General features: G+C 40.3%; 3 protein-coding genes across 6 annotated transcripts; 1 reads left to right on the top strand and 2 right to left on the bottom strand.

Annotated features, from left to right (window-relative positions):
* Window positions 1-135: 135 nt before the first annotated feature.
* trpt1 (tRNA phosphotransferase 1) lies at window positions 136-3,039 on the bottom strand. Of its 2 annotated transcripts, none has more exons than XM_035953624.2 (7): window positions 2,821-3,039; window positions 2,529-2,610; window positions 1,940-2,109; window positions 988-1,165; window positions 855-911; window positions 640-750; window positions 136-525 (listed from the first exon to the last, which is right to left on the bottom strand). In XM_035953624.2, exons 1-7 carry the CDS (start codon window positions 2,887-2,889, stop codon window positions 503-505), a joined length of 690 nt encoding a protein of 229 aa, XP_035809517.1. In that variant the 5' UTR covers window positions 2,890-3,039; the 3' UTR covers window positions 136-502. The 2 variants fall into 2 exon arrangements, with proteins under 2 accessions (XP_035809517.1, XP_035809520.1); XM_035953627.2 differs by having other exon boundaries at window positions 691-750.
* Window positions 3,040-3,044: 5 nt separating this feature from the next.
* zbtb3 (zinc finger and BTB domain containing 3) lies at window positions 3,045-8,916 on the top strand. 2 transcript variants are annotated; one of them, XM_023281979.3, is made up of 4 exons: window positions 3,045-3,186; window positions 3,486-3,637; window positions 4,119-4,994; window positions 5,430-8,916. In XM_023281979.3, the coding sequence occupies exons 3-4, from the start codon at window positions 4,180-4,182 to the stop codon at window positions 6,511-6,513; spliced, it is 1,899 nt and encodes a 632-aa protein (XP_023137747.2). In that variant the 5' UTR covers window positions 3,045-3,186; window positions 3,486-3,637; window positions 4,119-4,179; the 3' UTR covers window positions 6,514-8,916. The 2 variants fall into 2 exon arrangements, with proteins under 2 accessions (XP_023137747.2, XP_023137746.2); XM_023281978.3 differs by having other exon boundaries at window positions 3,046-3,186; window positions 4,177-4,994.
* Window positions 8,534-12,689, bottom strand: rnaseh2c (ribonuclease H2, subunit C). Of its 2 annotated transcripts, none has more exons than XM_023281987.3 (5): window positions 12,568-12,689; window positions 10,468-10,622; window positions 10,106-10,236; window positions 9,707-9,826; window positions 8,534-8,772 (listed from the first exon to the last, which is right to left on the bottom strand). In XM_023281987.3, exons 2-5 carry the CDS (start codon window positions 10,619-10,621, stop codon window positions 8,749-8,751), a joined length of 429 nt encoding a protein of 142 aa, XP_023137755.1. In that variant the 5' UTR covers window position 10,622; window positions 12,568-12,689; the 3' UTR covers window positions 8,534-8,748. The 2 variants fall into 2 exon arrangements, with proteins under 2 accessions (XP_023137755.1, XP_023137756.1); XM_023281988.3 differs by having other exon boundaries at window positions 10,106-10,218.
* Between the last annotated feature and the right edge of the window lie 550 nt (window positions 12,690-13,239).

The following is a 13,239-nucleotide window of genomic DNA, read 5'->3' as shown; positions in this document are numbered from 1 at the left end:
CTTCAATCCAATTATCTCCTCTCACATGCCGTGTGCATGTGTCCATATCTTACAGTTAAGGCTGTCCGTTAAACCACAGAGTCTGCATCCTTTGCTTTCCCATGCGCAGTCACATGACTAACCACACAAACAGAATGCCTTCAAAGAGTCCTTTATTTAAAGGCCTGGCTGTTAAATATCTTTGTGTGCCATAGTTGAGTTGCACAGACAAAGTGATAGAGAAAACCAGATATTTACACCTAAATAAATAAAGCAGAACATTTGTCAGAATATTCTGGTTGAATTGCCAGATAATAACAATGGATGCTTCTCTCATACATCCTGTTTAATTCAAGTCTAAGGTTTAGCAGTTTCTAAAGGATTCACCAATCGCTCATCAAAGTAGCTGCACTAGGATGCTGCTGAACAACAAATGCTACCAAAGGACCAAGACAAGCATCAACTAACCATGGGATGCTCACATGGTCAAATGAGTCCACTGACAGAACAGTTTCCTGTACAGCTACTGCAGTGGAAGGATGCTCCCTAAAACACAGGACAAAAGTGACATCAGTGAACAAGTTCATATTGGCCTGCGATCCATGTTTCCTAAGAAAGAAATCAAAGTTGTATGTGTGTGTGATTAATATTTTTCCCTACTTGTAGGCCTCAGTCGTAGGGCTCGGCTGAAGTATTTAGGGAGAAGTTTACCCTCAGTGTCTCCTGCAGTCAGCAGCACACCATTCTCTGAGCAGAAGAACTCAATACCATCTGTACAGTCACATACACAAATCAAACACGTGTAATAGTCTGAGTTCTAGACATACATGGTGGATGCAGAGAATTAGACAGCAGTCATTAGTAGCAAATCTTACCAGCTAGGGCTTTGGGGACATCAATAAACACAGCAAGGTCACAGTCTTTCCTCATACCTGGTGGAAAAACAAATAACACTGTAGGATAAATTCTCTAGATGTTAAGCTTTTCACAGACACACACAAAGCGTACCACTGATGACGCCATCCTCCCCCGGCAGACCTGACGCCAGGTGGATGTGTGTCCTCTTCATGCGGCTCAAGCCCTGCTGCTGAATGGAGCTCCAGTTGTGGAGGTAAGAGCCATGAACAGCCTCTGCAGGGCAGTCCAGAGACCCAGCCACAACTGGTTTCAGGTCCAGATCCATAACCTGGCAGCAGCAATGCAACCAGGATTAACACAACATTTAAAATTGGAGAACAATAAAGTTTAGGATTTAAATTGGCTTGTTCAGTCTGGTAAAGAAAAATGGTTTGGTTTTGAGGCTCATTGTTTGGTTGAAATGTCAGTTTATGTAACAAATTCTCCTCTCAACAACTCAGTAAGAACAAAAAAAATCAAGTAAACATAATTTTCTATGAGAGCTGTGGCTACTTTTTCCTATTCCCCAAACCCCAATTATACTTATTAAAACTATATTTTCCTTTTAAATGGATAACTTTTTTGTTTTTTGTAAACATTTTGTTTATTGTTTCACTAGTTGATGACAACCTGTATTGACATTGTTCCTATTGAAACACTATCCAGCAGAGCAGTATTTATGACAGACTCTTTTGACATCAGTACTCCAACAAAAAACCTTCTTTCAGAGTCACTTGGAACTTTTACTTATGTCACCTTGAGAAAAAATTCGGATTCAACAGGGCCTGCTCATATTTTTTTCAAAGCCACAAAATCTTTTTGTAAGGGTTTTCCTTTAATTTCTTGTCTGTCAATATATAGGACAGATTGGGCATCTGATAACAACACAGTCACCATCCTCTGTGTTGCTGTATATTTTTAGGGTTTTTATTTTTATTTATCTAGATCACAAGGAGATTTCTCATTTTAGCAAATGCACAAGAAAGGCTGCAGACAAAATGAAATATCCTCTTTTCACAGTCTACAGGTGCTCACATCTCTGTGGATTTACTGCTCTGCATACCTGTACTGAATGGCCCTGATTGGCTCGGATCTGCAGCCGACCATCTTCTGGGTGGGAACGGAGCTTAAAACGTTGCTTGTCATTTGTGGCCACAACTCTCTCAATGTCTTCCACCGAGTATGAGCGGAACTGCGGGTGAGCAAGGAGTTCTTCCACGAACAGGAAGCCATCTATGGGGTTGACAGCGGTTATAACTATGGTCACATTTCCACAGTGGATTTGCCTTCAATCAAGAATTCCCTGCAAACATTTGAAATTGTTTGTTGGAGGCATGGACTCAAACAATGTGTTCAAATTAAGTCATTTGTTAAACATCAACTGAATGAGCCAAGAGGACATAATAAGATAAAGCATCCTACTATCTAACTAGCTTCATAACTGTCACATTTTAAAGTAGCCAATCCTCTTTTTATGTTTGTTTGAATCAACCACACAGCAAAAAATAACCCCCCAAAAAGGTAATGAAAGCTCTGTATTAAAATGGGAAAATAAGTCTAGGGTCCATGCTTGCTATCAAAGTTGTCAGCAACAATGGAAGCATCAGTAAAAGAATATTTGTGTTACTTAGACCAGATTATTGGAAGCTCACCTGTACCCATCTGAAGACCCATCTGGTTGGCTCCATGGCGAAGCACATAAGACATGGATTTAGACAGGGAGACATCTCTGTCCTAGTAGTGGGGAAGGCATCAGTTAACACACACACACTCCAATACAGCTCTAATTATAGCCCTGGTTTAAATATAGGACCTACACTTCACCATACTAACCACTCGTAGGCTATTGCCTGTCTGACAGCCAATGCAGATGTATCATGAGTCCAAACTATTAAAAATAATGGGACACGATCAATCTCAGTTAATAGGACTACAAACTCTCACCTGTCCATCACGATTTCCTCTCCGTCCTCTTCCTCTTTTGCCTCCTCTTCCTCCTCTGGCACTGTCCATCAAAATACAGGCAGCTCAGTCATTTACAACTTGTTTTGCATCCGCTGTTCAGGTTGTCATAAAGTGTACTCGCTTAAATTGTGCGAAACGTTACACAAGATCACACTTGCGGTCAGTAAACTGCTGTCAACAAACGCGTAGCTTGCTCTCACTTCCTTGTCTGTTCCACGTTTCCGTTTGTAGGTGGCACTGTGGCGGACTGCGCTGCGGTAAACGGGCACCACAGAGGAAAAGCTGCATTCTGTCTGTTCCTGGAGGAAAACATCACTCAGACAGCTGCTGTCTGAGTGGCTGCAGGTGAGAAAACGTTCATTACTTCCACGAAACATATGAGGCCACCCCAGCTACTGTTTTGGCTGTGTCTGGTTCAAGCTAACTCGCTGCCCATTCAGCCTCTGAGCTGCAGGAATTTAACACACACAGGTTGAGCTAACTCGGCTAACTAGTGTTAGCATCGGTGAGCTAGGGGCTACCTGCTGTTGTGGCTGAACGACGTCGGTATTTGGGGGTTTATTGCGATGTATTGTGTTGTTGTCCGTGTTTATATACCACCTACATGCCCCGTCTTGTCTGTATGTTACGGTACTTGTATCCAGATTAGCTCCAGGACCCAGACGGTGTCAGTGGACCGAAGAATTCAGGCTGGTCACCATGGAAACGTATCGTCGGCTACGTTAAAGCATAACGGCAGGTTGAAGATTCAACTGACAGAAAAAGGCGCCTAAAAGAGAAACACGCAGTTACTTTCGTGAGTATTTTAAAAATGTTTTTTGTTAGTAGTTTTAATTGTTTCTTTGTAATTTTTATTTTACACTTTGTGTTCTAATGGTACATTAATGGTAACTTCGGAACTAAAGCACTAAGGAATAACCCGTAAACTACTGAGCTTGCAGGCTAGTGTCTGTAACGTAAAGGGGAAAAAAACTATCCCACTTTTACTGCTTACTGCATTTATTTACTAAGGTACTGTGCATGAGTGCAGATTTAAGGTGCTTGTACTTTTCTTATTCATTCCATTGTATTCTGTGGTGACATTTTACTACAAATCCCCCTATTCAGCAGGAAATAAACATACAATAAATGTCTTAGAGCACACGTTAATAGTTTGCAGCTACAAAGACATACATTTTGGAATGTTTACAAATGCATAGTATTGATCCCATATACACACATTCTACGTTATTACAAATTTGTATTAATGTACTGTCATTCATTCTTTGTTCATACAGATGCCTCCAGTTTCAGATGCCCACAGGAGATCTCAGTTATATCTTCTCTGTTGTTTAGGTGATGGAGTTTCCCCAGCATTCCCAGCAGCTGCTGTCAGCTCTGCGGTCTCAGCGCCAGCGGGGTTTCCTCTGTGACTGTACTGTCCTGGTGGGCTCGTCCCGTTTCCTGGCTCACCGAGCTGTTTTGGCCTCCTGCTCGCCTTTCTTCCACATGTTCTACTCAGACTCTCCAGGGGGGAACAGCGCCAGCAGCTCCGTCACACTCGACAGCGACATTGTCACATCTGCTGCATTTGGCTTGCTCTTGGACTTTGTCTATGAAGGTGTGCTGCAGCTGGAAGAGTCTCCTCCAGTGGAGGACATATTGGCAGCTGCCAGCTTTCTTCACATGAATGAAGTGGTGAGAGTGTGCAAGAGGCGGCTGCAGAGACGAGGGCCGGTGGCTGAGGCCGACAGCACGCGCTCTGAAGAGAGCGCTGGTTTGAGGAAGGCAATGGAAATGGATAGGGAGGGTGGGGGTGGGGGTGGAGCTGACCCTATGGTTGCAGTTGCAGGAGATCAGTCAAATCCAGCCATAGCAACGCCACTGTTACCAGTTTCAGTAGAGAGGGGTCAGGTGGAGTCTGTGAAGTCAGAGCAGAGGACTGGCGGGGGGTCATCACAGGTACGAGTCCAGACTCCTCTGAGCCCTGACCTCGCCGATACCACCCAGCCGGGCATGGACGTCCCTCCACTGCCCCCAAGCGGAGAACTCGTGCAGGGCCTCATCGTAGGTCAGTCTGCTCCTGCCTCTGGAGGTCACGTCCGGATGGGGACTGGAGGTCAGGGAGATGGCTCAGCACTCTGCAGCCCCTGTAGCACCACTGAGATGTACAGGTATGTGTCTGCTGTTGATTCTACACTGTTTTACAAAGTTCTCTAAGTATTATAGTGTGCAAACATTTGCGATTAGTGGCCTGAAATCTCAAGTTTTATCCTTTTCCTAACAAGTTCAGTTTGTTACCTCAATTTGCAAAGTATAACAAATGTCCTCTAGAATGCTTTCAGAATAGCTTGAGAATTTGACTTGATGTACTGCTTGATGTGATTTTCAAACCAAAGCAATCTACCTAACTTATAACAATATACATAATTATAGACAAAATCTCCATATTGTTCAAGGCAAACAGTTAAGACTTATAGGATTCCTTTGCTTTGAAGTGCATTCTGCTCTGTATGTACTTTCTTAATCCATGCAATTAGGGACATTATTATTTCATTATTTGTTGTTACCAAAAAGCTGTTTATGTCCTCTTTTTGATCTTTCACCAGCCAAAACAGTAACCAGCAACCCACTTCCTCATCTTCTTCCTCTCGGTTCCTGGTGAGCCAGGCTGGCGTTCGGCCAGTGGTTGCTCATACCCAGTTAGAATCCAGCTTGTCCCCCAGTGCACATCTGGATGAACCGCGATTGCCTCGTGAGGAGTCTGTTCAAGAACCGTCAGAAACTGACCACAGAGGTACAATAGACAGAGGACAACAGATGGTTGTGTTAATCCAAGCACCAACTCTAAACTCAGATTTACAAACAAACGCAACGCATTCAGAACTCCAGCATGCACCTTCCCAAATCCGAATTCAGAGTGCTGTGTCACTCCAACGCCAGAGTTCAAACTTTCATAGTGCTCCTCAGACCCAAACCCTTAAGGGACCTGTCAGGGACACCAGACCCTCAGCCACCACTAGAAATGAAAGACCTCATCCTCTTATAGGCAGAGTGAGGACAGGCGATGATGGAGAGAATGTGAAAGTAAAAATGGAGGCCATTGTAATATCTGACGAAGAGCTAGAGGACAAGAAAGAGGACAGCAGAGAGCGAGAGCCGGTGACGGAAGTGGACGACGAGTTTGAAGATGACATTCAGGAAGAGGAGCTAAACAGCCCTCAGTTTCTTTCTTCCCACTCACAGGGGCTCTTACAAATGCCCTCCCATTCAAATGACTATGCCTTCCCGCTCTCTCCCTCCTCCTCCTCTTCTGGCGCTGGACCTTCCTCACAGGACACTTCTTCCTTTGCCGCCTCCCTCATTCCTCCATCCACATCTCAGCAGCATCCAGACGCTCCAGCCTACTTCCAGGACTTCCAGGACTCAGTGGGGAACTTTGTAGAGGACGTACCGACATGTGGGGTCTGTGGAAAGACTTTCTCATGCACATACACTCTAAGGCGCCACGCCATCGTACACACCCGTGAACGCCCATACGAGTGCCGCTACTGCTACCGAAGCTACACGCAATCAGGCGACTTGTACAGACACATTCGAAAAGCTCATGACCACACTCTGCCCGCCAAACGCAGCAAAGCAGACATGGAGCCCTCCCTGCCACCACAGCCACCTCCACCACCTCTTAGCTAGCACACCAGCAGACTCACCGTTCAATCCTGTTCTTAAACACACAATTCATGAACTTTAAACTCTGATTCTTCCTTTAAATTTAAATTGAATTGGATTACAAAATAACAAACTGTCATGAAAAACATAAAGGTACCGGAAAATTTACACTTTTAAGAAGCTGTAACAGGTTTTTATTATCAAATGACTCTAAATAGTGAAGTAATTATTAAAATAGGTGCCCATTGATTGTTGCAGCTCTATCAACTTTCTTTTGATAGTTATGGCCAACATATTTTACTGTCTTTAAATCATTTCAAGGATATCCACAGGTCTTTCTGAATGTTTATTTTGTGAAATGAATAGATTTATTTTAATTTATATCAATTCATTTCAGCAGTTTTTACATTAATTCTGATTTTATTTATGCATTTTTAAGTTGTTTTTTTTCTCCAAATATGTGCACTACCCAAACCAAACTAATATTTACCTCAATAGTTGTATTTTTTACTTTCACGATTCATATTTAATACTTCATACTTACATATGACACATTTTAAAGCATCATCTTGTGAAAAATGACCGCCAGTACTCTAAAGTGACTCACAGTTGCGACTATTTGTGCCACCTGTTAGCTCAAACCTCAGTTTATCTGTTCACTGTCTCTCTATACAGTTGACACAGTAAACACCAGCCATGTGGCAGTGATGCATCCATCGAACTACATGTATGACCGTTGTCCATTAGCACTCAAACTGATTTTAATATCTTTGTCATACTAACACATTTGTGTAGACATGAAAATAGTCACACACATTGTTGTAAGAGGGGATGATTCAGGAGATGTATTATAATGTTTCAAAGACATCTTACACCAAGTGTTTGTTGTATTAACTCGAGGGACAAATAAGGGAAAGCTGTTGTTTTCATTTTTCATGTTAAAACTGTAAATTGTATGTCTGCCCTTTCAATGTGACTGTGCCAGAAAAGTTTGACTGATTGTAATCGCAGCAGCATCGTGTTATATTTACAGGATGAAACCAACAGAGCTGTTCACATAGAAGCAAATACCTGCAGGTTTTCATGTTAGACTTAGTTTTGTGCCATTTTATAACTGATCATTAAGTCTATAATCAGATCTATAATCAGTTTTGACCACTTCATTAGTAGATTTACCTGATGAAGTTGGAGACGAGATGTGCCATACAGTCTTTTCTTCCTTTCTTCCTTCATCTACTGTGCTGTGAAAAGCCTAATATGGGCAGAATGAGGCACCTCAGCCAGAAATATGAGTTGCAACTGATTGAATTTACTGAATAATACAAGAAGGTGTTTTATCTAAAGTTGACTGGACAATCTCTTACCATTAAGACTGCTGCACCACAAATGACCATAAATGTGTTTACATCCAGTGGCCTGTACAGGTTCATACACAGTAGCTCTCTGTAAGTTAAGTTGGGTTGTAGTAGCATTGTGCTTGTCCTGTCTAAAATTCTGATTTTGCCACTCGCTATATAGACTTTGCTTCTCATTCTCAGTCAGGCTCAATTAGCAATTGATGGGGGTGGAAAATGGGTTTTATTGTTCCTTAACTTCTCACCTACATTCTCTGGTAGATTAACAGATGATGTGAAGGAGGAGGAATGATTAAGTCTACAGAAGGATCAACCTTCTATAGTTCAACATAAGAGTACGAGCACATTTTAACATATGCAGTTTTCTACCTTGTCTTTAAATGTCTACATTTAAATTATAAATGTGCCTAAATGACTGTTTGACACTTTGGAATTTCTTGTTCTGCACCATTTTCCCTGTTTTGGGACAGTTTCTGTATGATTACAAATTCAGATTTGTTGGTAGTGCCATAAACATCCAAGAGTTTTAAATGGATACTCAGAAGGGACAGTTAAATCTGTAATTATTTAGAGGGTTTTATAGTAGCCAGAATCTAAATGTTACCTTGTTTATAAACACTGCCCAGTAGAAACATGAAACAGTGAAATATGGTCATTTTTGAGTAAATGCACAGTTTAATCAGTCAGTGTTATCTTATGTTTTTCTTTATTTCACTACAAAAAAAACATATACAAAAAATATAAACATTATTTACGTCACTTAATGAACAGGTTTGTATTTCAAAAGGTTTTTACAGCTGTTAGGTCAGTAACCAGCAAACTGTACATTTCATTTGTAACACGCTGAGGTTTAAAATGCTGAGGAGACAGCAGTTCATCACCTCTTTCCAGAAACTCTGTCTCTTCAGTCTTCTACTGGCCCGTGGATCTGTGAGGGAACAAAATGTCAGCATCCACCTGCCTCTGTGTCTTTGTATTTAAACCAAATGATATTCTAATGAAATATTGTTGTCAGTGTTACCATTTTTGTCAGTTTTGAAAAGAGACAATAAAACACACCGTTTCAACAGAATGTTGGGAATCCTGCAGTTTTTTAGTGAGCCATATTGTATTTACTGCTCATATCGTATCGATCATTAGCATGTGGACTCCTGTGTTCGGGTCCTGTCCAGATTTTTTAAATATTTAACACACTTGAGACCATTTTTAATGTGAACCCTAAACCTGAACCTCTCACAGCCCTAATTGGAAAGATAATACAGCGTTTTCTAGACTTTACAACCTTATTAGCTAGGTGTCTAACTTTATTTAAGCGGAGGCACACTCTCTTGTAACCCTCACAAAACAGTTGCCTCAAGAAGTTATTTTTTCACTTACAATCGGCAGCCCTTAATGAAAATCAAAAGACCATATAAACTCAGTTGTAACTGAAACACACAAGCTGATTCAAAAAGTTATTAGCCTCTAGATTTCCTTTTGTTGGCATTTATGTGAGTACATATTTGTGAATAAAAATACTGTTAGTAATTCAGTCTGATGGACTGGGCTTAATTATCATCACTTACCAAACCAGTTAGACATAAAAACATTTAACAATGAAGGACGATGTTGTAAAATCTGTATTAGACAAGAAACTTATCATTTGTCATTAAAACTGAGTGTAAACCCACTGTTGAGACTTGTTTAATGTCACAGACTACATAAATAAACTACAATCAACATAATGTAAGATCAAGTGTCTCTAAATCGCTTTGATCATGTAGATTTGTCTTGATCAAAGTAAAAACACTTAATAAAACAATTAATTCCTGGGTGACTCAGATTCTCTTTTCTTGATCAAATCAGCTTCCACAGGAACTCACCGCCTCAGCCAGCTCAGGCCAATCCATCGCCGTCACCACTGTGTCATCTGAATTCGGAGGCGTCTCGAGGTTCCAGTAGGTCAGTTTGTCAAACACAGAGGATACCTTCACTGTCCTGTCCTAAACACACACAGACACACACAGTTTAGCTCCAGGTAGCCCTAGTAACAATATCCTCACCCATACAACTGATGAACATGCTTTAACGGTTAAAGCATGTTCATCAGTTGTATGGGTGAGGATATTGTTACTAGGGCTACCTGGAGCTAAACTGTGTGTCTGTGTGTCTGACCAGCAGTCTGGGTTACTCACACATAGGTTAAAGTTTAACCTATGTGTGAGTAACCCAGACTGCTGGTCAGTTTCTGTGATGTGAAAGATGACTTCAGTGGTATGTACCTCTTGGTCTGAGCCGGGTTTGTTGATCTCTTTCAGCACCAGGCCGGTGTAGCCCTGTGGACAGCTGAGCTCCTGTCCCTTCAACCCGCGCCCTCTGAAGGACACCGTCTTCTCTGCAATGAGAAAAAGCACTGCGGATTGTTATTACAAAGAGATTTCTTCCACTAAAAATTACTGAAGGGTAAAATATCTAATACAAACTTTAAAAAAATGATTTAGTGTGACTTCTCAATCATCATAAAAAACTAAATATTCACTAATCATCTTATGAAAGGAAACTGGAAACAGTTTATGCTAACAATGAGCCTACGCCTTTTCATAGACAGGCTTTAAACACTGCAGATAAACTATATTCTGTGCACCTTGTTTGCGGTCTTTTGTGGTAGCAGTGAAGTATTGTGAGACCTGAGCCGGTCCATTGTGTTCGATCTCACAGGGCATTAGGTGGACTGGGGCTCGCTCTGCCTGCCCCACTGATGATGCATGAAGACGAGTAATGCTGGTGTTACAGGACATCCTGCAGACAGGAGAGGACAGAACATTACATGCATTTCCTCTATTGAAACCTTAATTTCCTATATCAAACACGGCAAGATTGGCCTCAGCAAGCACAACTGCTTTTTTCCAATTAGAATAACTATGATAATGTACTGACTGCAGGTGTCCCTATAGATTTGGTATCTTAGGTTTCTCTAAGAAAAGCAAAAAGTCTAATAGATGTTCCTACATTTAGCAAGCTTGATTACTGTAACCAGGTCTACTCAAAAAAGTTATAAATCAGTTGCAGTTGATGCAGAAGTTTGTTGCATCCGTGCTAAGGAAAACTAGAATTATTGCATTAAACCTCTTATGTTGGCCACCTGTCAGCGTCAGTATTAATTTTAGCTTCAATATTATTTTACTTGCTCTGTCATGGTCTTGAAGTTGTCCCAATGTGAAAGACAAAAACTTTTGTTCAGGCAGCTTTTTGTTTGTTTTCTATGTCAAATTTTATGGAAGTGACTGCAAGAGGATGGAAAGCAGCTGAAAATGATATATTTCAAAATGAACTTTAAATATCTTTAGTAGAGTTGAACACATAATCAACTTCAAATCAAAATCACAATTTGAACAAATCGTAAAAGCTACAATTTAGCAAATATGCTATGCAGAGCACCTGACTCAAGGTTTAACCCTCAGATGCATAAGTGGGTCAAAAATGACCCAGTGAGGTTGTTTTTTTGCACTATCTTGGTAATGAAAAGTTTTTATCATTTCATATTCCAGCAATTCCTCAAAAAACACGTTTTTGGATATGATTCCATTTACATGTTTAAGTTACCTTTAATGGTTATACAGAAAGAGTATTTGTATTTCTACTCCAAGCTCTTTATCACTGATAATATCATACAGAAGTGATGGAGAGCACAAATTTGGAGAGATGGAGAACAGCAACAGCTGGAGGAAAAGAGTGGAAAAATGTCAACAAAATGGATGTTGACATTCTTCTATTGCTGTTCTGTGTAATATTCTTATTTTTCAATTATCAGAATGTTGAAAATCTGCTATAACGTGAAAAATAAACATATTTCAAACATTAAATCATTCTTGCATTGACAAAAATATAATACAAACAATAATACAAATAAATATTCTTCACTAAAATGACAAAAATCGCACAAAAACACACAGACTCTTATATGGGTCATTTTTGACCCACTTATGGAAGAGTGTAGGGTCCAATCGCTCGTACATCGAAGGCCCTCCTTGTGTGACAGTCACGATATTGATGCTATCTCATGTTGTCACACTCCATCACACATTTCAAATCTACTGCATAATGAATATTGTTCTGAAGGTGGATTTTTCCAAAAAGAAAGAAAAAAACAATATCACAAAATTACAGTATCTTAGACATGTTCCTTAAATCGTTCAGCCTTATTCCTTGGTCTGGATTTTGCCTGGAATGTGCTAGGACCATTATTTATCTTATTTTATGTATGTTTGAAAATATTCTATTCATTCCAACAGAATTTATCTATTTCCCTGTTTTTTATTTATGTATGTAGTTTTTAACATTTAAAACTGCCTTAATATATATATTTGTATTGTTTTACTGTGTAAAGCACTTTGAACTGCCCTTTTCGAAGGTGTTTTCCAAAAAAAGTTTGATAGATCCATATCGTGATCATCAACTTAGATGTGTCCGTTGGTAATGGTAGTAATTGCAGCAACTAACGGTACAGCAGTTTTTCACATATAATGGATAATATTTGCAGGAACCTTCACTGTCAGTTTTTGAGGGAAACATCTGCATCAGTTGACCAATTGTCAGATAACTGCTTCTCATAGCGACCATCAAAAATAAGCAGCATGCCTCAGCTACTAAAGTTTTTTTTTCATTTTATAGTGTGCTCTCGGTTCCTGCAAAACATTATTAAACATTGTTTTAAAAAGCGTACATGGATATTTGAACAACATACCTCACAGTTGCTCTCCAGACTAGTGCGACATGAAACTGGACCGTTTCCGGTTAGCTTCAGGCGCAGCGTCTGATTGGACAAGAGCTTCTTCTTCTACGTTGCAAGACATTTTGGCGGGGTTTCTCTGTTCCTCCACAAGATGGCGCCCCCTTCGCTCTGTTTTGCGCCTGTCTTGTTGAAACTTTACTTAAACCTTTTTTTCCCTCCTTCGTATATTACTTTTTGTAGTGGTGTCAGACTGTGTGCTTTATTCAATTTTATTTGGGCATTTTCTTTAAACAAATATGCTGTATAATATACAGTAAAGCAGAGCAAATACATCAGTCATGTCTTTTAGCTTTGGTTCATCTCAGAGAGGTATTGTGTGATAATTTTGAGAAGAGTAGGTTGTCGTGCTGTTGAACTGTATTTTAAGGGGTTTTTCTTTTATTGCACCTGCCCTTACTGATATAAACAGAATGGCCAACGCAATAGAAATGCATGTTTGTATAACACAGGTACAATTCAACAGCATTACAGCAAATCTCAAGCTGACATTTAAATATCATGTTTCCAAAGTGGTGGCCAAACTGACCTCTTCTATGGGAGTAATTCATGTTTTCCTTTGCATTAGAGAAACAATCAAGCAGCTTTAACTATGTAGCACTGTATCCCACACAGGTTGTTCAAGTG

The sequence above is a fragment of the Amphiprion ocellaris genome, chromosome 13 (genome assembly GCF_022539595.1).
Source record: "Amphiprion ocellaris isolate individual 3 ecotype Okinawa chromosome 13, ASM2253959v1, whole genome shotgun sequence".
Classification (NCBI taxonomy): domain Eukaryota; kingdom Metazoa; phylum Chordata; class Actinopteri; family Pomacentridae; genus Amphiprion; species Amphiprion ocellaris.
Note: the sequence above shows the minus strand (reverse complement) of the source record. Positions and strands in the feature narration are given on the sequence as shown.